Genomic DNA, 21,100 nt, shown 5'->3' with positions numbered 1-21,100 from the left:
ATTTATTTATGGACCCCTATATATGATATATGTGAATGTATATGATGTATATTACACATTGTTGTGTAAGTACAGTATATTTTAAATTTCTTTACAAATCACCTATAATCTCAGAAAAAAAAATGAAATAGCAAATGTTTTTAAGTTGGGTAATGGTTAAATAAAATATGGAATATATGTGTGTAGTAGCCAGAGTTGGATACTCACCACTATTCATCTCTTCCTCTTTACTAAAGATTCAATCCCACTCTTAAAAACATAGTGGGAATCCTGATTAGTTTATGCCATGGTTTTTAAAAAGAAGTTATAAACGGTAGGGGTCTCCAAGACCTCTTCACAAGAATTTTTCAGGTCAAAACTGCACCAAAAAAAAAAACCTGTTGGAATTTTTATTTGGATTACATCATATTTATAGAAAAATGTGGGGAGAAAAGATGCCTTAATATACTGACTTTTCAAACCCATGAATCAGGTACATTGCTCCATTTACTCATGTCTTTAATTTTACTCAGAATGTTTTGCTCTTTCCAGTTTACAGACCTTCCAAATCCTTTATTCAATTTATCCAAGCATTTCATATTTTTACGTCATTATAAATAATACTGTAAATCACATTATTCTTTGATTTTAATTTTCTATTTGTTGCCAATGAACAGAAATACTCCTTTTTAAATGTTGATATTCTATCCTATGGAATACCTTCAAGATATTTTGCAGCAACTGCTTTCAGCATTTTAAACATGGACTTGAAACTAAAATGACATGAAAAAATCTAAACTGAAAGAGCAATGAGGAGGGGGGACAGCACAAACAAGAAATAATAAATTGTTGTATTTTAAGCTTCTAAATTCTCAGATGCTTTTGTTATAACACTAAACTGGCCTTTACTTAGATGTAGTTAGGTTAACCTGGCCTGTTTTAATTGAAAGGAACTTGTTTCTAATTGGATTTAAAGGGTTGGGGGGATTAAATCAGATTTAATTTAGTTCTGTTTTGTGAGATTCTTGTCCACTCAGGATCATTTCAGTGTGAGGATAAGTTATGCTCACATGCAGAGATGGGTCTCTCTCAGGGCTCTGGAATTTATTACCTAAAGATGGGTTTTCCCATTTAGGATCTTAGATTTCCTGCTTCAGTTATCTTCTACTAAGGCATTCTGCTATAACAAGTCATTTTGGCAGGAAAAGGGATTTCAATATGAGATAATTACAGAATAATCTTTTAACTATGTCAGAGATACCTCTTTTACAAAATGATCATAATGGGCAAACTTATTTCTTTGCTACGTAAAGGACAGAAAGACTCCTTTACCTGATTGATAAAAAATCCCATAACTGAAGTAAGCTGATATCCAAGGCTTTTTACACATGTACAAAAATCCACATACACCATATATGTGTCTGTACTTCTAGGAAATTACAACACAGAGGAAGAATCACCAGTAAGTTTGGATGGTTCAACTAGCAAAACAGATTAAAGGAACACCACAGAATAAGATGCCTTAGTAGATCATTCTCACACTGGGAAAAATAATACAGTCCCTGCTACCTTAAGGTAAAGGTCTACAAAGGAGACAGATAGAGATGTCTGTATTGTCATAAAATCAGAAATTTGAGCGTCTGAAATCTGTCTGAACTACTCTGTGTATTTGTATCATTAGCAGCTATACTGTTTTCTATAAATAATAATAATAATTTTTTTTTTTTTTGAGTCTCAAGCTGTCGCCCTAGGTAGAGTGCAGTGGCATCACAGCTCACAGCAAACTCAAACTCTTGGGCTTAAGCTATTCTTTTGCCTCAGTCTCCCAAGTAGCTGGGACTACAGGCATCCACCTTAACACCCGGCTATTTTTTTTGTTGCAGTTGTCATTGTTGCTTAGCAGGCCCGGGCCAGGTTCGAACCCGCCACACTAAGTGTATAAGGTTATCGCCCAGCTGACTGAGCTACAGGTACTGCCCATAAATAATTAGTAATAGCAAAGTCCACTTCCAAAAATTAGCCAATCTCAGCAGCATGTATATTAAAAGAAACTGTTAAAACTTTTTAAAAACTTTACATTTAAGTTTACAAGAGTACTATTTAATTTGGGTTTTTGTTGTTGTTATTTTATTTAGGAGATTTGGGAGTTGGGATGAGCATATGCACACAGCTGCCTTTTTTTTTTTTTTTTGATCGAGATAAAGTTCTACCCTATGACTTGAGCAGAGTGTAATGGCATCATAGCTCACTGCAACCTCAGACTTCGGCTGTGGGGCATCCTGCTGCCTCAGAAGCTACTGGGATTACAGGTGTTTAGTGTAGCGCCTGGCTGATTTTTTCTATTTTTTTCATGAGTTGAGGCCTCACTCTTGCTCAGACAAGCCTCAACTCCTGAGCTCCAGCAATCCTCCCACCTCAGCCTCCCACAATGCCGGGATTACAGGCGTGAGCCACCGTAAAGGAGAATGTTTCAGCTAAAACGAAAAGTATGTCTGAGGGTTAACACTAGGCTTCCAAATACCCTTTCTCACCTAGAGATTTTCCTTTTAGAACGCTTTTCTATTTAAAACTGACAGGATTTTATTTTAACTAGGAAAACCAGGTCATACCAAAAAGATTCAAAATTTTTCATAAACCAACTGTGAAGACAATGTCCTAAGCACCTTTTTGTATCTATCTTCTTTTGTATAGAAATACAAATGGTAAAAATAGATTTTTCTCACTGCTGTGGGAAAAAAACGACAAAAAAAAAAATTCTCATACATTTAAGAATAACACAAATAGCTGGTACTAGAAATGAGATGCATCTGTAAATGAAAGCACAACAGTCACTGTTATGTTGAAGTTAAAATGTGACAAGACTCCAAGATAAATGGGTTATAAGAAACTGATTACAGAAGGTAAGAAATAATCAAAGGTATTTCAACATTTGAAATTAAAACTATGAAAATTGTTAAAAATAAATTAATTTGAATTTTTAAAAAATGGAGCAGTGTAATCTATAACTCAGACTAAATCAATCTAAGACAAAACTGAGGATGTGACCCAGAGTGTCATAAAAAATAAAATCAAAACAATCTAATATTTCAGTAATAATTCCAGATATAATGCTTATTATATAATATAATAAACTAGATCAAGCAAACAGTTGATAATTAAGCTCTAACAATCTAAGTAAATTCCTCCTAAATCTGTTATAAATTCATTTGCTGATTCTAAGTAATATTTGTCAAACATCACTACTCCATAAAAAGAGTAACTGAAAACAGTAAAATAATTCTGAATAAAAACAGACACAAATTTTAATACAATCAAAATTTTATGCACCTATTACTTCAAAGTATGCTTCCCATAAACTCTAGTTTTATGAAATGTTCTTTATGAAGGGGGTCTTTGTGGTCAAGTAAGTTAGGTAATCGCTGGAAAATTTCTGGCATTTACACTAATGAATGTTTCTGAGAAGTCCTTCAATAAATAATCTATCTAACATTAATGACTCAAGCACTGCCCACATTTACTTGACTCAGTAGTATTACGTATAGTATCATTGCACAAAACACCTGAAAACATACGTTAGTAAAGATTAAGGTATTTAAGTCTCCGTTTTTAATGAAGTTCTGTCTTAATGAGCAGTTTTAACTGTTATTCATCAATTCTTTTACTTTATTATCAAGAGTATGATACTGGCTCAACATAGGGAACAGAAGGAAAACGTAAAGCCAAGTTAAGAAATAGCTAAGCCTCCATCCCTCAAGATTTCTGTTAAGGACCTTGGAAGCTCCACAATGATGAAGATATAATCCACTGGCAGTGGTAAACTAAGTTTTCAAGTTTTAATCTTTTTCCTTTTTTGCTTCTTCCTATGTGGAATGCTACTTATCCAGATTTCTATCAGCATATTTAGGTGTGAGTCAAATATTACCTCCTCCAAGAGGTCATCCCTTCCCTTCTTATCTAAACTTAGTTTCCCCAATTCCAACTTCATCAAACATTATATTATACTGTTTGGATTTCTTCTTTTCACTTATTTGATTACTAATACAACCTAGGACCCAGAGTGGTGCCAGACACATTATGCTGGACAGTTAACATTGAATGAATTAACCAACACTATTTTTGCAAATAGCTTTCCATTATATATACCTATTAAAATTTAATGAATGCAACAGAAATAGATACTAATACTAAGATTTATTATTATTTCTATCTGGAATTGAGTGTAGCACTTTTAAAAGCTCACGGTAAATTGCTTTCTTTGTATATGCAATATTGTTTTTTTGTTAAAACATGTCAAAAGTTCGTATCTTCAACCCAAGAAAAACATACAATTTCTAGTTATTTGGATTAAATAAGAGTCAAAATAATCCTGAAAACACCTTTTCAATATTAACAAAACAGAAAGCTAGTCATATCACTAGAAAATAAACCTCAAAGTTTTGAAAAGCCTTAGATTTTGAAATGAGTATTTGTTACTTTAGTTAAACTTCAGTGGACTGAACATGAGGACTAGCACTGAGTAACAATAACTTTTTAGTAAGTTAAAAAACAAAAAGAGAATTAAGGTGAACTCAAATAGTACAATAAAACGCAACTGCTCAAACTGCCATTTCTTTATTCACTGGTTTCATTTTACGAATGTTACAGTTCTTATGTACCTTTATATTAATCTTAGCATTGAACAGCTAGCTACTCTAATAAGTAAACTAATAAAAAGATGGAGATGAGAATTTGAGAATGTCTAGATCCAGAACATTTAACCAGTGGATTAAACTGGGATTAATTTTGAGACTGAATTACCAAGAATGTACTTTTAATCCCTCTACAGCTGCACAACCATACAACAGTCCAACTTCTGGTTTAAGATATCTGCAGAGATAATTAAATTTATCTTCCACAGGGGTTCCAAAACATTTCCATCACATTTTTCAAGTTCTCCTCAAAGCAACCCAGAGCAATTTCTTTAAATACATAAGGTAATTTTTTCTGATTAAAGCAGATTGTTTTCTGTCTTAATCAAAACTATTTGGACTTGATTATCATTTGTTTCTACATTTTCCTCACATAGTAAAATCTCCAAAATAATCTCTGAATAAGAAACACAAGACTTGCCACTCTTGGCAGACATAACCCATTTTCTACGTAACAATAGCAACAGGCAGCCCCGTGGCTCAAGGAATAGGGTGCCAGCCCCATTTACCAGAAGTGGCAGATTCAAACCTGGCCCCAGCCAAAAAAAAAAAAAAAAACCTTGCCTGGTATATATACCTCTGCTTGGTGTATTATAAAATTATTAGCCTCAAACTCCAAAATTCAGAGAAATAAGAAACCTTAGCATTGGTACTTAATTATTTACAAAACAGCCACCAACAATTCAGGACAGTGGTTCCTAATTACACTATCAATTGTTCTAACTGGCATAAAATCCCGATTTTAAACTTGCCTTATATAATCTCAAAGCATTCTCTTTATGCAAACAGAAAAATCTTCATTAAGATTTTTATGTGTATATTACATATACATATACACAGGTTATCTATTTTTTTTCTTTTTTAGAAATAATAGTAGGCTAAAAGTAGGCCTTAAAAATTGGTCAACTCTCGGGTACTAAGTGGATTGTGGAAGTTGAGAACTAGTTGTGTCAGGACTCGCTCAGGATCATACACAATAAATAAAATATGCCTAAAAATATACTTATTCTAGTTTTAAGGAGGAGGCTGTGTATTTTAATTTAGCATGAAGGAACACAACCAAAGTTGAAAATAAAATGAATAAACAACTGGTCCAACATGATGGTAGCAATTTTAATAACCTAATCTGAAAAGCCAAAATAAAGTCTTTTGAAAAATATTGAAAAAAATGAACATTAGCTTCCCTATATAATCCAGAAAAGCAGAAAACTATACTCGATATATATTATTTGGTTTGACAAAACTGTTAATTTGAAGAGAAATGACCTAATGACCTCATTTATTCACTAGGCTAAATTTTTAGAACACTTTTCTTTCAGTATTCTTCAAACTTCAATTATAATTTGAGCATCTACCAGCATCAAGATTCTGCCTACACTTCACTCTATTATTGTGTATCATTCCTCTCTTAATTAAAAAAAAAAAAAACCAAATAGCTTAAAAAATTACAATAAATTGCCATCAAATAATCTGACTGCCTATTATAAGGTTTCTAAATAATGCCAATACAGTCTTTTGTCCAAAGCTGTCATCTAAATAAATTCTATCAACTCTAATAATTATTTTACTGAATAGAAGTCACTTTTAAATGGGAGCTTATGTCAATAAGGCTTTGAATGGTTAAGATAATCAGTGTAATGTACACAAAGAATGACCAAGTCTTACCTTTATCAGTTGTTACTTTTTCTATACATCTGAAAAAAATAAGAACCAAACATTAAATGAACAATCTCATACATTTCCTTAAATACAAATACAAGGATGTATTTCTACATCCATAGTGATGTAAAAAGCATCCACAGCAGATGTCATCAAACAGAACATTCAGCAGTGATGCAAATACTCTATAGGTAGCTGCGCTATCCAATATAGTAGTCACATGTAGCTACTGAGCGCTTGAAATAGGTCGTATAACTGAGGAGCTGAATTTTTAATTTTAAGTGATGTAAATTTTAGTAGTCACATGTAGGTATCTGACAGTACAGAGCTAGAATATTAATAAAATTACTTGCTTTTAACTGTAAAAAGATATTAATATTGCTAACTGTGTTATATTAAGTGGTATATAAGAAAATGCTCTAATTTTATAGAAATGCACTAATTAGGGGTGAAATGACATAAAGTCTGAGAAACACAAAATACTTTTGCCTCTTTTATCATTTTATTAGGTAATAAATACTGGGGTTTGTTTCATTATATAATTTTGTCTACTTTGTGTATATTCAACAATTTTCATAATAGGAATTTAATAAGCTTTTCAGATGCTCCTAAAATTAAGCCCAAATCAAACCTATTTCTAAAAGGAAAATATGTAGATACCTCAAATATCCTCTACGACAGTTAAGAGCTTCAAGTGCTATAGCCTACCGATTAAAAAAGTCTTCCTATGTTTCTAATTTGGAAAAATTTCTATCATACATAACTGGTAAGGCCAGTATAATAAATTTCCCTATACCTATTACCCAAATTCAAAAGTCAACATGCCTCTGATCTTTGTGGTAAAGATGTGACATAGTATCTCTGAGTAGTATAAAGCGTTTTAGTTATTTTCCCCCTCTAATAAGTAAACTTAATACACTGAAGGAAGACACTTTTGTGTTACAAAAGTATACCCAGGCCAATACAGAAACCATAGAATACTATAAAATCTGTTCTCCTTAGGAAGAATATCATTTTGTGTTCTGTATTATTTTTTAAAAAGCTTGACATTATAATTTAAAGTCATATTTCCAATATCTTAATTCACAATATAACTGCTAACCATCTTAACTTTAAATAAAAAGTACTAAAATAATTGCCAAAATTTGAAAAATTATACAAAAAGCTTTCCATACTGATTACTCAAGGATCTTGACCACTCGGAATTTCAGTTTTATACAATTAAAACCTTTCTCTGGCTCGGCACCTGTGGCTCAGCCACACCTAAGGTGACGAGTTCAAATCCAGCCCGGGCGGGCCAAACAACAATGATGGCTGCAACCAAAAAATAGCTAGGCGTTGTGGCAGGCACCTGTGGTCCCAGCTACTTGGGAGGCTGAGGCAGGAGACTCACTTGAGCCTAGGAGTTGGAGGTTGCTGTGAGCTGTGATGTCACAGCACTCTACCCAGGGGGACAGCTTGAGGCTCTGTCTCAAGGAAAAAAAAAAAAATCTTCTCCAAAGAACTCTACTTCTTCTCAATTCAGAATACTACTGCCTCTTCTTCCTCAGTAACCATGAAAAGAAAATGTCACTTGAAAGTTTATCACTATTTTATCAGTATACCAAAAGTGGAACTCTGTACATCAGAAAATAGAGCAATACTTTCCTTCATCTGTAACTCATCTGAACCTGAAGAAGTCCTCTAAAAGTATCAGCTCATATAGTACTTAACAGCTAAATTTAAGTTTTAAAAAGTCATCTGTTACAGAAGTTTTAAGTTCTAAAACTCACAATAAACAGTATATATATCAAGACAAAATGAAAAGAAACCCTTTTGCAGTTTAATCTAGTCTTAGTTGACAATTTCATTGTTTCTATACTAGAAAACATGGATATTTTAAATTATGAATCAGAAAAAATTATATCCAAAAACTTCTACACCAATACTACACTAAATAGCATGTTTCCTGTGGAATATATTTATATTTAAATGTGAAAAGAAAGTTATAAACTTAAGTTTATGAAAACTGTAAGCTAATTAGTCAACTATAAAGCTCATTCCAGAACTTTATTATAAAGTTACCAAGTATAGATGGAGCAGATCTAAAGAAATTAAATGACTTGCTCAAGGTTACTCAGGGAATAGTAAAAAGCTGGGACCTGCAATTTTTGACTAAAGTCCAGGGCTTTTCCCACTATATTACCTTGCTTTCCAATACAGACATAGCTTTCAATCAATCCAAATCTATGTATTTACTGACCTTTTAGGCTATTTTATAGTTGACTATTTCTTTAATCAAGAGAACAAAATTTAGGTTACACAGCTGATTACTAAAATGATGTAGAGAAAAAAGCTAGGATATAAAAAAAGGGATCTGAATAAAACAATTAATATAGAACTTAAACTTCTTGATTCTGTTTTAAAATTGTCATAATGGTATTTGGAAAATACAAATTAATCAAAGAAAGAAGACACTAGACCCTGCAGGATTCCGTACACTGATACTCAAAATGTCTTGCAGGGGTATCCAAACTTTTCTCTTTTCTGTCATACACTAGAAAAATAAAAGTTGTCTTAAGCCACACATTAAATACATCAACTCTAACAAAAACTGATGAGCAAAAGAAAGGGTCTAAGCATACTTTGTGAAATATCCAACACCAGAGATAAGCAAAATAGGCCTCAAAAAATCTGCATGCAGCCCATAGGCTGCAGCCTGGACACCCTGCACGATTAAATTAAGCAAGAAAAAATAGCTTTAAGATGTATTTTATCGTTAAAAATCTATAAACCATGCACATGTTTGACACAGCTTCACCAATCAAGCATCTTGCCCTTATACCTCAAGGTCCTTGAAGGAAGAACCATGTCTCAGTTTTCTTTCTACAGCCTAGCTTAGCATACCAGGACCAGTTATATTAAAAGAAAGGCTTGCCAACCTGAAATGCTCTAGGACTCCTTTCATTTCCAGGCCACAGCGTAAGCTGAAAATGCGTATTAGGACAAAAATTTGTTTGAACAATCTGATCAATTTGTACAGTTTTAAATACACAGTCAACAGATAATTACAGGGCTAACAAAAAGTAAAAGCCATCAGTTCCAGAGCTTGGATGGAGGGGTATCTTTATCACTACCAACTTTAATGAAATCAGATGATAAGAGTTATTTCTTCCATCCCACAAGAAATATTGTAGAGAAAAAACTGAAGGGATTTAATTAAGTCATCTTCATCTAAGTTCAACTGTAACTTTTATTAGTACTTTTTGTCTAGAGTTAAGAAAAAAAATCATTATGGTAGATAAAATTACCACTCTACATACTATTATCTTAAAAGAGACAGGCATATGTAACTATCCAATGGTAGGTGAGAATACAAGTGATTTTAAAAATATTTTATGTATTGCCTTCCCTAGGTATGTTAATAGGAAAAAAAAATCCTGTTTTACAGAATCTACATGAAAAAGACCACTAGGAACCACTCACTCATACCTCTAGCATGCTACCATTACTTGAAACAGTAACATTTATTCCGAATTTACTATGAGCCAGGTATTATCCTAAGCACATCACATGCCTTATTTAATTCTCATAAACTCACGTTTTAGAGATTGCCCCCAACAGATAAGAAAACTGAGACACAGGTTAAGGAATTTTTCTAAGGTATCTATATCCAAATAAGGTAAATGACATAGATGTTATGAGAGATTAAATATAGAGATCTATTTTTCTTGTAAGCATTAAATCCATCTACAGCAATTAGAATTCTAATTGTAGCCAAATGATTTGTAAGTACAGATTTTTGTTGTCCACAGAACTATACACAGATGCTCTCAATTACGTTAACTTAAATGACATTAAAAAAAAAAAAAAAAAAAATTGAAACTGGCTTGGCGCCTATAGCTCAACCGGCTAAGGCGCCAGCCACGTACACCTAAGGTGGCGGGTTCGAATCCCCAGCCCGAACCCGCCAAACAACAATGACGGCTGCAACCAAAAAATAGCCAGGCATTGTGACAGGCACCTGCAGTCCCGGTTCTTGGGAGGCAGAGGCAAGAGACTCGCTTGAGCCCAGGAGTTGGAGGTTGCTGTGAGCTGTAATGCCATAGCTATCTACCCAGGGGGACAGCTTGAGGCTCTGTCTCAAAAAAAAAAAAAAAAAAATTGAAACTACAGTTAACAACGCAAGTTGACTATCTTTAAATTTTATTTCTGTTTCTGAGAGGCTTGTAAGGCAAGCATGCCAACTGAGAGACTTAACTCTCAATTTTGGAGAAGATCTGCTTCAAACTTTTAATCCACTGAGTTTAGCATAAGCCCAACTGTGCCACTATTTCTACTGGGAGAAGATGAACTCTTATTTAAAAATGACGCGTCGTCGACCCCCTGCCCCGGAATTTTCCCTGCTTTTACTAATTCTTTTTCACTGTAAAGTCAAAGGACATAAATGTTTTCAGTATTGAATCCAAAAGTTCATGTGATTAATTTCTGGAATTTACAAACACGTGTGCTTTAGCATTCTTTAACATATGAACATTATGCTTCTGGCCACCTGTTCATGGTTTCTGTATTACCCCTAGATAATTAATAACGGAATTCTTTTCTGATGAGTCTAATTTGAAGAATGAAGTTCCTACATTAAAATATGTAAAAACAAAAACATAACTGCTTAGAAACAAAAACTAAGGAATAGACTACTCGTCTAATTCTGCTATATTAAAGATTCTAAACTTATAATCGTCAGAGCCACTTTTTTAACCCAACCTTAAGTATCAGATTTCTAAAAAGAATGAAAAGTGATGCGAAAATTTAGAAAACTGGAAAAAACTACAGAAACATACTAGCACTACTGACTGTTGAACTAATTAATGGGAAGGGGGAGTCACATTTTTGGAGGCCAGGATCGTGCTGTGAATTTCCTAATGGGGATGTGATGTAATACTGGAGAGCCAAGAGAGGAAAAGGGATAGGTTGACCAAGGGGGTGCAGATGCCAGAGGGAGGAATAAGCCCGCAGGAATCAGGGAGGTGGTGGGTCTCAAAAGAGTAGGAGGAGTGTATCCTACTAAGAATGACTGAGGAGGCGGCCCGACCGACAGAAGGCACCAGGAGCCGAGAGGGGCCGCAGAGAAAAGCGACACACGCCTCGCAGCGAAACCAAGTGACATCTGGCGTGCGGAGCCGGCAGGGGGCAGAGCGGGCAGGATGTCACGTGGAGTGGGCGCTACGGGAGCCGAGAGGGTTGCGTGCGGATAGAGGGGGGTCTTCCCACCGCCTGAAAGACTACGTTACTCACTGGAGTCGCGGACTCTTCTTGCCCTGAACTGGAGACGGGGACTTCGTGGCATGGGGCAGCTGCCCTGGAACGTCGGGAGGCCTGGCGCTGGGGCTGCTCCTCCGTCGGCGGGGATATTCGGCCTTCCTCCGGCGGGACACAGCGGCAGCGGCGGCGGCGGCGGCGGCCGCAGCAGCCCGGCCTCTGTCCCGACCACCCCTTAGCACGCGGCTGCTAGTGGTCCCCGCAGGCGCCGCCGCCGCTGCCTCAGGGGGCCGTTGTTGGGTCTCCTCTGGGGCCGCTTCGGCCGCCGCTGCCTCTCCCCCTTCCTGGTCCTGCTGCTCCGGGGGTCTCGGCTCTTCCGTCTCCCCCGGCATCGGGGCTCGTCCGTCCCCCACCCCCTCGTCCCAGACGACGGAGGCGGAGGCAGCGGCGGCCGCTGCGCTACTCCCCCCGCCCCCCTCGCCTCCCGGAGCGTCCGGCTCACTCTCACCCGGCGCTCCTGTTTCCCCCCTCCCCTCCGCCCGGCTCCGAGGGCGCCCCCCCCACCCCCTGCCACTCAAGGCCCGCTACTGCTGGCGGCGCGCGCGCGCCCGCCACAGACGGTCTTCGGCCCAATTGGAGAAGAGGAAGGACTCCCTTGCCCCGCCCCACGCGGTCTCACACGCAGCGTAGTACCAGGTTCCCGCCTCTACCCCTCCCTTCAGCCAATCAGGAAACAGCTCCGAGGGAGCGCGCGAGGTTTCCTTCCCCGCGCACCCGTTCTCACCGTTAAACGGCTGCGTCTCGCGACAATCCCAAAGTGACCTTTCTCCCCCTCCTCCGGAGTTCAGTGCGCGTTAGGGGCAGTGGGAGGGGCAGGTCTCGCGAGGGAGGTGGGTGAGAACAAAACGCACCTCTTTCCCCGCCTAACCAGCACCCTTGATTGGCTGCGCGCGCACCTGCCTCCTGCCTCCCTGAGGAGCCGCTAATGCCACAAGGGCGCTTTCTATCCTTCCTTAGGCCGCAGAAGTAGTCTGGGCGTCCTTCCGCTTCCACCCCGACCCCACTTTCCTGTCTCTGGCCTTTTTGTCCCCAGCGCCGCCAGATCTTGCTAGGAGAAGGGGAAAAATTTTTGCGCTGTCGCTTCTCCTTTAAGAAAAAAAGCACCGTCGGCTGCCGGATGAAAGTCTCTGAAAAAATGGCGGCGGCAGAACGGAGGCGGGGTCGTGGGCGACGAGGACCCGCCTCTTGGCGCATGCGTGTGGTTAACTTAACCAAGGGAATTCTGGGAGATGAAGTCCTATTTCTCTTATGCTTTAGGGGAAAAGGAAGCAGGAGGTGGAGAGGATGATGGGAGGTTTTGACTGATTCCTGACGGGAAAGGTAGTTCACTGTCCAACGCAATTCCAGTTTACTTTTTCTGAGAGGCAGTGTTTCCGGGTTAGGCCATGACTACTGTCGTACATCCGGCTCAAATGTTGAAATAACTGTTGGTCAGAATAACTTGGGCGGGTTTTTACTACCTTTTCTCACTTTGTATCTTGGAGTTGGCGTAGTTTTACCAAGGTGGCTCCTTAATATTCCTTCCCTTAGTTGCGTCAGGTGACACCTCCCCTGAGGCTGACTCGTGTTCCTGTCCGCGTTATTCGTCTCATCATCATGTCTCACCCACTCACCTACGAGCCCTGAGCCCTTGGAGGTCTGGGACTGAATCTGGTTCCGTGGGGTCCTCGGGGCCCTAACACAATGCCCACTAGTCAGTTGGTCTTAATAAAATATGTGAAACGAACTGTAAAGTTGCTTTTCCACTAGATACTGAGGCGTCAAGGAGCTAATGTCTGTTGCTTGCCTGTGTTCCTTGTCCAGGAGGGAGGGAGAAAAGTTGTTAGCGTGACTCTGGTAACTTACATGGAGAAGCGGAAGGTCTTGGTCTAGTTCCCCGCCCGGAAGCCACCTGCTTCTGCGGTTTATGAATGTCTCTGCTATACAGGAAGCATAATCAGGACAGCAGATTTATCAGAAATTATCTTTTTGCCCACTAGCGTGTGCTGCTAAAATGTCCTCCTGGTGCACCAAAGGGAGTTTCCATTTGCTCATCAGCAAGTTACAGTCAGTGATGCAGTGGGCCTCTCCTGTTCTTCCTTTGATCCATTATGATCAAGAAACAGTTTGCAAAGGCAGTCCTTTACCCCTGGAAAATAAAGCATCTGGGCTTAAAAGCTCCTGAAGAAAGGAGATCAAACAAGACCTGGGGATCCACTTCTAAATTTCACATTAATCGTTTAGTTAAACTGCAGACAGTGCTAAAGTACTTTTTTCCTTAAAGTATTGTGACTCGGTTACCACTTAGGATTAGGCAAATGTTTTATATTCTTACTGTTTTGCACTTTCGTAGACTTAATGTCATTTTCACTTGTAATAATTGTGGCATAGCGTCAGTGGGAATTTTTTCATACTGCAGTGAGATTTTTGGAACAGCACTGACATCCAATGGCTGCTGAAAGTAAGACAGAGGGGGAAATGTACCCCCCACACACAACACCAAAGGTTTTACAAACACAGTGGAATGGAGAATTGGAGAATGAATGATCCCTTTATCAAAAGGCTGCTGTGTTGCAAAGGAAAGATCACAGACTTGGGAGTCAAATCTGGATTATAGTTAAGTAGCAAAGCTACCAATTAGTTATTATCTTGGCAAGTTACTCTTCATTGAACCCACACGTATTTCAACTCTGGCAAAAATGGAGATACAACCTATTTCCCAGGGCTATAAATTATGGTTCTTTATGTAATGCCTTCTCGTAGTAGGACTTTAAAAAGGGGAAGGCTAATCCCAGTGTCACGTTTAAGGGAAACTGCTATGAGGCAATGTAACTAGCAAGGGATTATAATTAAAATGTTCTCAGTTTAGCTGGTGTCAAACCTTCTAGCTTCATTTTTCACGATCCCTATATATGTTTGCATTTTAGACCACTGAATAAACTAGGCCCTGAAAACCGAAACATGCATTACTTCTACCCTACTTTTCAAGAATGTACATCCTATGCAGGAAAACAGGTGAAAATAACTTCCAAATAATTAAATAAAGACAGCAAAATGAACTGGATACTGGTTAACTAGGATGAAAATTTTATGAAGGAGACTTTGTCGCCATGGTCTCCCCTCTTCTTCACAGAAGAAAAAGAAGAGTCTCAGTTACAGTGGGATATCTGCCTACATTTGAGAAAGCCACAAATGTAAATCTACCATTCCCATTAATTCAAAATGAAACTTGGCACATAGTAGGTGCCCACAGTTTGCAAAATTAATTTTGAATCTTTTTCACCCTGGCCAAGGCACAACCAGAACTCAAATCTTACTATTTGCCTTTCTATGTCAGTCCCATTTTTGAAAACTAAACGAAAGAAAGAAAGAGAGAGAGAGAGAGAGAAAGAAGGAAAGAAAGAAAGCAACTCACCAAATCAAAAAGAGAGGAAGTGCGAAGTAGATACAGGAACCAAAAAAGGGTTATAGAGGCTGTTTTACAGTGTCTCATTCAGTTCCGTTGTGGTCCTCCTCTTCAGTGCATGCCAAAGGAGTTCCTCACAACCTCTGGACAAGAGCATCTTGGATGTGGGACAATGGAAGACTTGGGTGAGTAAGGAGTTTCTTGAAGGAAAAACTCTGAGAGAATGAAGACTTGGCTGTCTTCTTCATGAGTTGCTGGCTATGCTTCTAGTCAGACTGAGGGTAGTACTGGAAGATTTTATTTTCACTTCTCTCCTGTTCTCAGCCCAACCAAGAGGGAAGCATGAGGAGCTATGATTGTTTGGGGGAACTGTGGTTTTACTGTTTGAAATGGCAAAATAGGCAAAGAGTTTGGTGCTAACCACAGAGTAAACTCTTGACAAATACTTTTTTGGACTGAATTGTTACTGAAATTTTTATGTTATGATGGGCATTTTACTTCATGGGAACTACTAAAGATCATAGGATGACACATAGCTAGGCAACGAGAGAAATGTGATTTGGGAGAAAAAGAAAAAGGGGCGGACTGTTACAAAGGAGAAAAATGGATTAGAAGTACAAAAATGAAGGATCTGCCAGAGGTGGGAGTGAGGCCAGGGTGTTTTCATTTGTTCCATGTTTTAGTATTAAATCAAGAAGGCAGAAGTCTAGTGATTTTGTTGCTAAGCTTTTTATTCAGAGGAATTCTGAATAAATTCAGATTTATTACTAAAGACTGAAAATTTGATACCTCCTTCTACTCCACAGCAATTAAAACCAGCAGTGGAACTGTTAATCACATTACTAAGAGAGGTCCCTGACTTCAAATCTTTGGAGTAATGGAAGCTTTGTCATTCTTAGGAATCATGCCACAGGCTTTACCAACCTTTGTTGCCAGCATCCTAACTCCCACAGAGTCACTAACCTTTACCTAGTTTCTAAGCTGTACTAATTCCACAACGTCCTGGGTTTGTGTGTGTTTGAGGCTTAGGGGTGCCGAAAATGCAAACAATAACAAAAATATCTTACACACGTCCTTTAAAAAAATTTTTTTTATGGTTTGATGTGAAAGCTGGAGAGATAGAAGGGAAAAGAGCAAACAACAGGAGGGAAGAGATGTTAATGAAGAGAAAATAGTGGTTAATAAATATAGAACTGTTTTATAGGTAGCATCTATTTTGATAGTAGGATAGATTCTGTTTTGGACTTGGGGTAGAATCCAAATTCTTATCCTGCATGTGATGGGGGAATCTGAAGTTATGCCTGAGTTCCACGAGGAAAAAATGGATACCTAATGGTTTTCATGCAGATAATTCAAAAGGAAACTAATACTTATTCAGCGACTCAGTCTAAAAGTAGACATTTTTATGTATGTTAATCATTTTATTGTCTACACCACTGCTCTGAAATAGGTATTATTCACCTTTTTTTCAGATGACAAAACTGAGAAAAAATAAAATAACTTGTTCAATATTACTCCACACGGTGTTTTCCTGGTTTACAAGTGTATTGGTTTAGGTGTTCTAGCCAATGGAATGACCCAGATAAGCAAAACAGTTGTACAGTTTTGTATTTCCTGAGCAGGATGGATGTTAGAGAAAGACTCCTTTAGATTATCCAACTGGCTACATCTTAACAGACTTTTGATGGATGGCTACATTTCAACTGTTTCTTCCAATTGTCATCAGTCCAATAACTGCCCTTGGGATTTGGGGCAGATCTGTCTTTCCTCTTGCAGAGAAGTAACATCAGGACAGATGGGCTCAGGTGAGCATGTATTTACTTGGCAGTGCCACTTCAGAGATTAGCAGTTTGTATTCACCCAGGAGTTTTACCTAAACCTTCATCATGCGAGGATGATAGATTAAAAAAAACAAGAGAAAATTCTGTCTCAAAATGAGATCCTTCCAACCCTAGACCCCCAAGAGACCTCACTTTACTCTTTCACGTTAGCGTTCATATTATTTGCAAAAGTAGGTAAAGGACCGTGGAGAAGAACTGCAGAGTTTTCAGTCTAGTACCCTCCTCTCCAGCAATCTCATCTTTGTCATATTGAAATTCGTCATCTCCAAATTACAGAATCTGGCAAAAGGCATAACCTCAGAGTGCTGGTGCTAGGCACACTCAGGAAACAGGAAGAGAAAGGCCTGTTAACTCATGACCCAGAAAAGAGAGTTTTATTGACTTTGGTTAGCTGGTGCTTCTGAGGGTAACTTCCTACTCTTGGTGGCCTGGCCTCCTCCCTCCCGTAGTCTGTACTGTAAAGTGAATTTTTATTTTTAATTCAGTGGAATCTTGAACTGCTGGCTGGGACAAAGCTTAAAAGAAAAAAAAGGGACTCTACCTTAATTGAGAGATACAGAATAAAATTTGGAATTCTGAGATTTGGAAAAGAGTCTGGATAATAGAATTCTGAGACAAGAAGTTTTACTTTCTCGTTCTATCTTCGTTTTTGTTGTTCTTCTTTGTAAAAACTTACACTGTTATAGAGAATTTTTAAATATGCAAAAGTAGAGGAACTAGCTTAATGAAATCTGATGGACCCTTCAACCAACTTAAATAATCATTCTCTCTTGACCAATCTTGTCACATCTGCCTATACACATCTGCCCATTTCTCCTACCCACATTAATTTAAAGCAATTTCTACAAAATGAGAATAACAATATCACCTTCCTCAAAAGGATGATTAAATGAGATGTGTAAACTGAGCACAGTCCCTAGCATTGTTAATATTTATTAGTTTTTACTAATTAACTTCATTATAACAGAAAGACACTAGTATAATACAGGAAACTCCATTGTTTTTTTCCCAAGAAAACAATAAGAGAAGCAAATCCCAAATATTTAAATTGCGACATCTGACTTTATTTTGTTACATGTAAGTTTTCTCTCCAACCCTTTTTTCTTTTCTTCAACCTAAAAGACAAAAGACTTATAGAGAATTTTATTATGTGCTTGAAATAATTCTTGAGTTTTAATACAACAAAAAATCTTTAGGATTAAAAATAAGTGTTATTGTCTTGGTACATTTTGAAAAATGGTAATGTAATTACTTATATTTTCTGATAGGAAAATATTTAGAATTTATTTTTTTCTAATTGGGGATCTTTGTGGATGATAAAAATTAATATGTGCAATATAAGAAGTCAATTTAGAAACTGAGACTATTAAATTGAAAGCAAACGTAGAAAATAAGAAACAAGCCACAATTTGTGGAGGCATCAAACATCTCCTCGTAGAATATACCAAATTCTTGAAGTGAAAAACAGAGTAAGGGAAGATGTTTGAAAATAGCCTTGACCCAAGAGAAGAGGAGATGAATGAGGGCACAGTGCAGATATTTAAGGAGAAAATAAATCCAGATACTTAAATATTCTTTTTTATTATATTCTTGTTTCTTGTGATGCAGATGCCTTATTGGAGGAACTGGAATCCTCCATCCTCCAGAACAGTGATGAACCTTCCAGCCCGGATCCTCTTCCTTTGGATAAGCATTCCAGAAAGGAGAATAACCTTAAAGAGACTTCAACTACTCTTTCGGATCAGGATGACACAAGTCCTTTGCCAGTAAGTTTTCATTTACTATAAATATAGATGTTTGAATGCATTTCTGAAAATTAATTGTATCCCCCATAAAATGAAAGGAGAATCTTATACCCAATATAGAGAAAAAAGTAATCTCTCAGTGTTAATTTAAAGATGTTTGTTTGGGGAAAGAGGAAGAGAATGAAAAACTTGTCACAGAAGAATAAGCCTTGAGAACTGCATTTTTTTCTAATGAGGGGATGGTCACAGGTAGGGTACTGCCTAATTCCCTAGAGATACTCTGATGTTACTGTCTGGACAGCAGAGAGACACATTGCAATTTGACTGAAAGAGCACTCTGAGGCCAGAGATCACCTGAGGAAGGCCAGGCAGTTCGGACAAGTCTCCTCAAGGTCACCACTTCCCAAGTCTTATTTCCAAGTTTATTATTATTCCCAGAGATGATGAAGCTCTAGGGAACCAACTCAAGATAACCAAGCACTCAAGAAATGATGTATAAAAAATAAAAACAGAAATCAAATTTATTAATTTGTGATTAGAGTTAAAACTGCCAAGTAAAACAGATATTAGTATTTGCTGACATATGTATTCTCTTCCTATGGATAAGTCCACATGAACCTACATCGTAATTAGAAGGTTAGCTGATAAGAGTGGAATTAGTATAAGAAGAATTAAGTGGATGCTTTTCATAGCTGGTATTTTTGAACTGTGATATTCTGATTGTACAGTATAAGGAATAACTAGCGGGACAGATCTGAAATTCGAACTCAGGGATTAGGTTCCCCCTCTGACTCTTCTTTCATCTGGACATATACACAGTTTTAAGGTTGTTCATTCATCTCTCTATTCAGGAGTTATTGTGTTCATTGTTAGATCATAGCTAACTGGTCTCCTATTCTTGCCACCTTTCAGTCTGCTTTCAACATAGCAGCCAGGGTCATCCTTTCAAACTTAACGTATGGGAGCGGCACCTGTGGCTCAAGGAGTAGGGCACCAGCCCCATATGCCGGAGGTGGAGGTTTCAAACCCAGCCCCGGCCAAAAACTGCAAAAAAAAAAAAAAAAAAAAAAAAAACTTGACGTATGGTGCTCAGGAGATAGACAAACTTGATCACTACACATTATATATATGTACCAAAATTTCCTCTGTAACCCATAAATTTGCATAAATAAAAATAATTCGGATGCTGTAATTCTCATATTCAAAACCCCACAGTGACTTCACAACTTCACATCTCATTTGTTATAAAAGCCATGGTCTTTACATTGATTACTGTGGTGTGACCACATGCCCTGGTTTATAAACCTGTTTATTAATTATGCTTGTTTTTCTGACATCTTATTGACTTTACCTTTTACTCCTTATTTTCAGTTTTTTTGAAGTTTTCTCATTAGTATTTGCATTAAAGTAAGCCAGCCATGGCTTACCAGGCCTCTATTTGACTCTTTTGTTTCATTCCACAGTCTCATCTAGTAGTGTGTAAAATACATGAAATGAACAAGTTCCCACTTTCTTAGGGCTAAATCCAAAACGTGACTGATGACAGCTTGTCTTTTTTCCTGATCCTGTACAGACAAAATTTAACTAAATAGCAACTTCTCAAGTATAACATGCAGGGTGCTGCCTGTTACACTTAAGAGCTCACACGCAGCAGTCAGGGACACTTTTCATCTTAGGTGGTCGCAGAAAAAATTGTCAGGCTTTTTTTCCTGCTGGCCTCTTGGCCACCACTCATGCCATGTTGTGGTCCACATGGTAGCCTGTGAGATGCATGGACCCTCCTCAGAGTCGGTAAGAAACAGGAAAGTGATTGCATGACATTCTATTAAAAAACAAACAAACAGAAATAGGAAATGGGGCTCAGCATTTTTGCCATGGAGTATACATAACCTAAATGTTCTTTTTAAAGCTGTTTTGTTTTTTTTTGTATGTGTCAAGCTCTATCTGTCTTATTATTTGGTAGCACATTTTGGTTTTACAATAAACCCTTTTAGCAATTAGCTCAAAACAAAATCAAAATGCATGTTTAATCTTCTCAAGAAAGCTTATGACAAACATGTCACTCATACAAAATATTCATACAATATTTGTCAATATTTATGATCCAATCCATGGGGTAATTAGAAATATTACTGTCCCTTTGAAAACAAGAAAAAACAAATATGGTGAGGAAACATCAGTGTTTCCACAGTTAATACTTATTTTAAGAAGAATGTGCCTAAAGATAACAATTCAACAAGTGTAGCTATAGGAGATGTGTTTACATGTCATCATGAAACTTGCCTTTCCATGTGTGTCACGTGACTTTTAAATTACTTTTGCTTGTTTTCAATTAAAAGTTTTTTTGTGCTTGTAAAAAAATGAGTTGATTGCCTTAAAAACCATAAAATAACATCAGTTTTGTATTTAGTGTCATCAGAATTTCAGTTAAAGAATTTGTTAAGCCCCAAATGGTTCAGTTTTGTTTTTTTTTTCTTTCTTTCTTTCTTTTTTTTTTTTTTTTTT

General features: G+C 37.5%; 2 protein-coding genes across 4 annotated transcripts in view; one reads left to right on the top strand and one right to left on the bottom strand.

Annotated features, from left to right (window-relative positions):
- The window catches only part of ZFP91 (ZFP91 zinc finger protein), a 43,930-nt gene extending 31,170 nt beyond the window's left edge, over positions 1-12,760 (bottom strand). For both annotated transcript variants that reach the window (XM_012812456.2, XM_003801359.3), the window contains exons 1-2: positions 11,601-12,760; positions 6,333-6,361 (exon numbers count right to left, since the gene is read on the bottom strand). In XM_012812456.2, the coding sequence (XP_012667910.1) occupies positions 6,333-6,361; positions 11,601-11,956 (385 nt within the window). In that variant the 5' untranslated portion in view covers positions 11,957-12,760. The remainder of the gene's footprint in view (positions 1-6,332; positions 6,362-11,600) is intronic.
- Positions 12,761-15,030: 2,270 nt separating this feature from the next.
- Positions 15,031-21,100, top strand: part of LPXN (leupaxin) — a 37,680-nt gene continuing 31,610 nt past the window's right edge. Inside the window, exons 1-2 of one of the 2 annotated variants that reach the window (XM_003801358.2) lie at positions 15,031-15,194; positions 18,459-18,616. In XM_003801358.2, the coding sequence (XP_003801406.1) occupies positions 15,128-15,194; positions 18,459-18,616 (225 nt within the window). In that variant the 5' untranslated portion in view covers positions 15,031-15,127. Of the gene's footprint in view, positions 15,195-18,458; positions 18,617-21,100 lie in introns of those variants that run through there. The other variant, XM_012812434.2, reaches the window with a different exon arrangement.

Source organism: Otolemur garnettii, unplaced genomic scaffold (assembly GCF_000181295.1).
Source record: "Otolemur garnettii isolate 467f Iridium unplaced genomic scaffold, OtoGar3 scaffold00209, whole genome shotgun sequence".
Lineage (NCBI taxonomy): Eukaryota > Metazoa > Chordata > Mammalia > Primates > Galagidae > Otolemur > Otolemur garnettii.
Note: the sequence above shows the minus strand (reverse complement) of the source record. Positions and strands in the feature narration are given on the sequence as shown.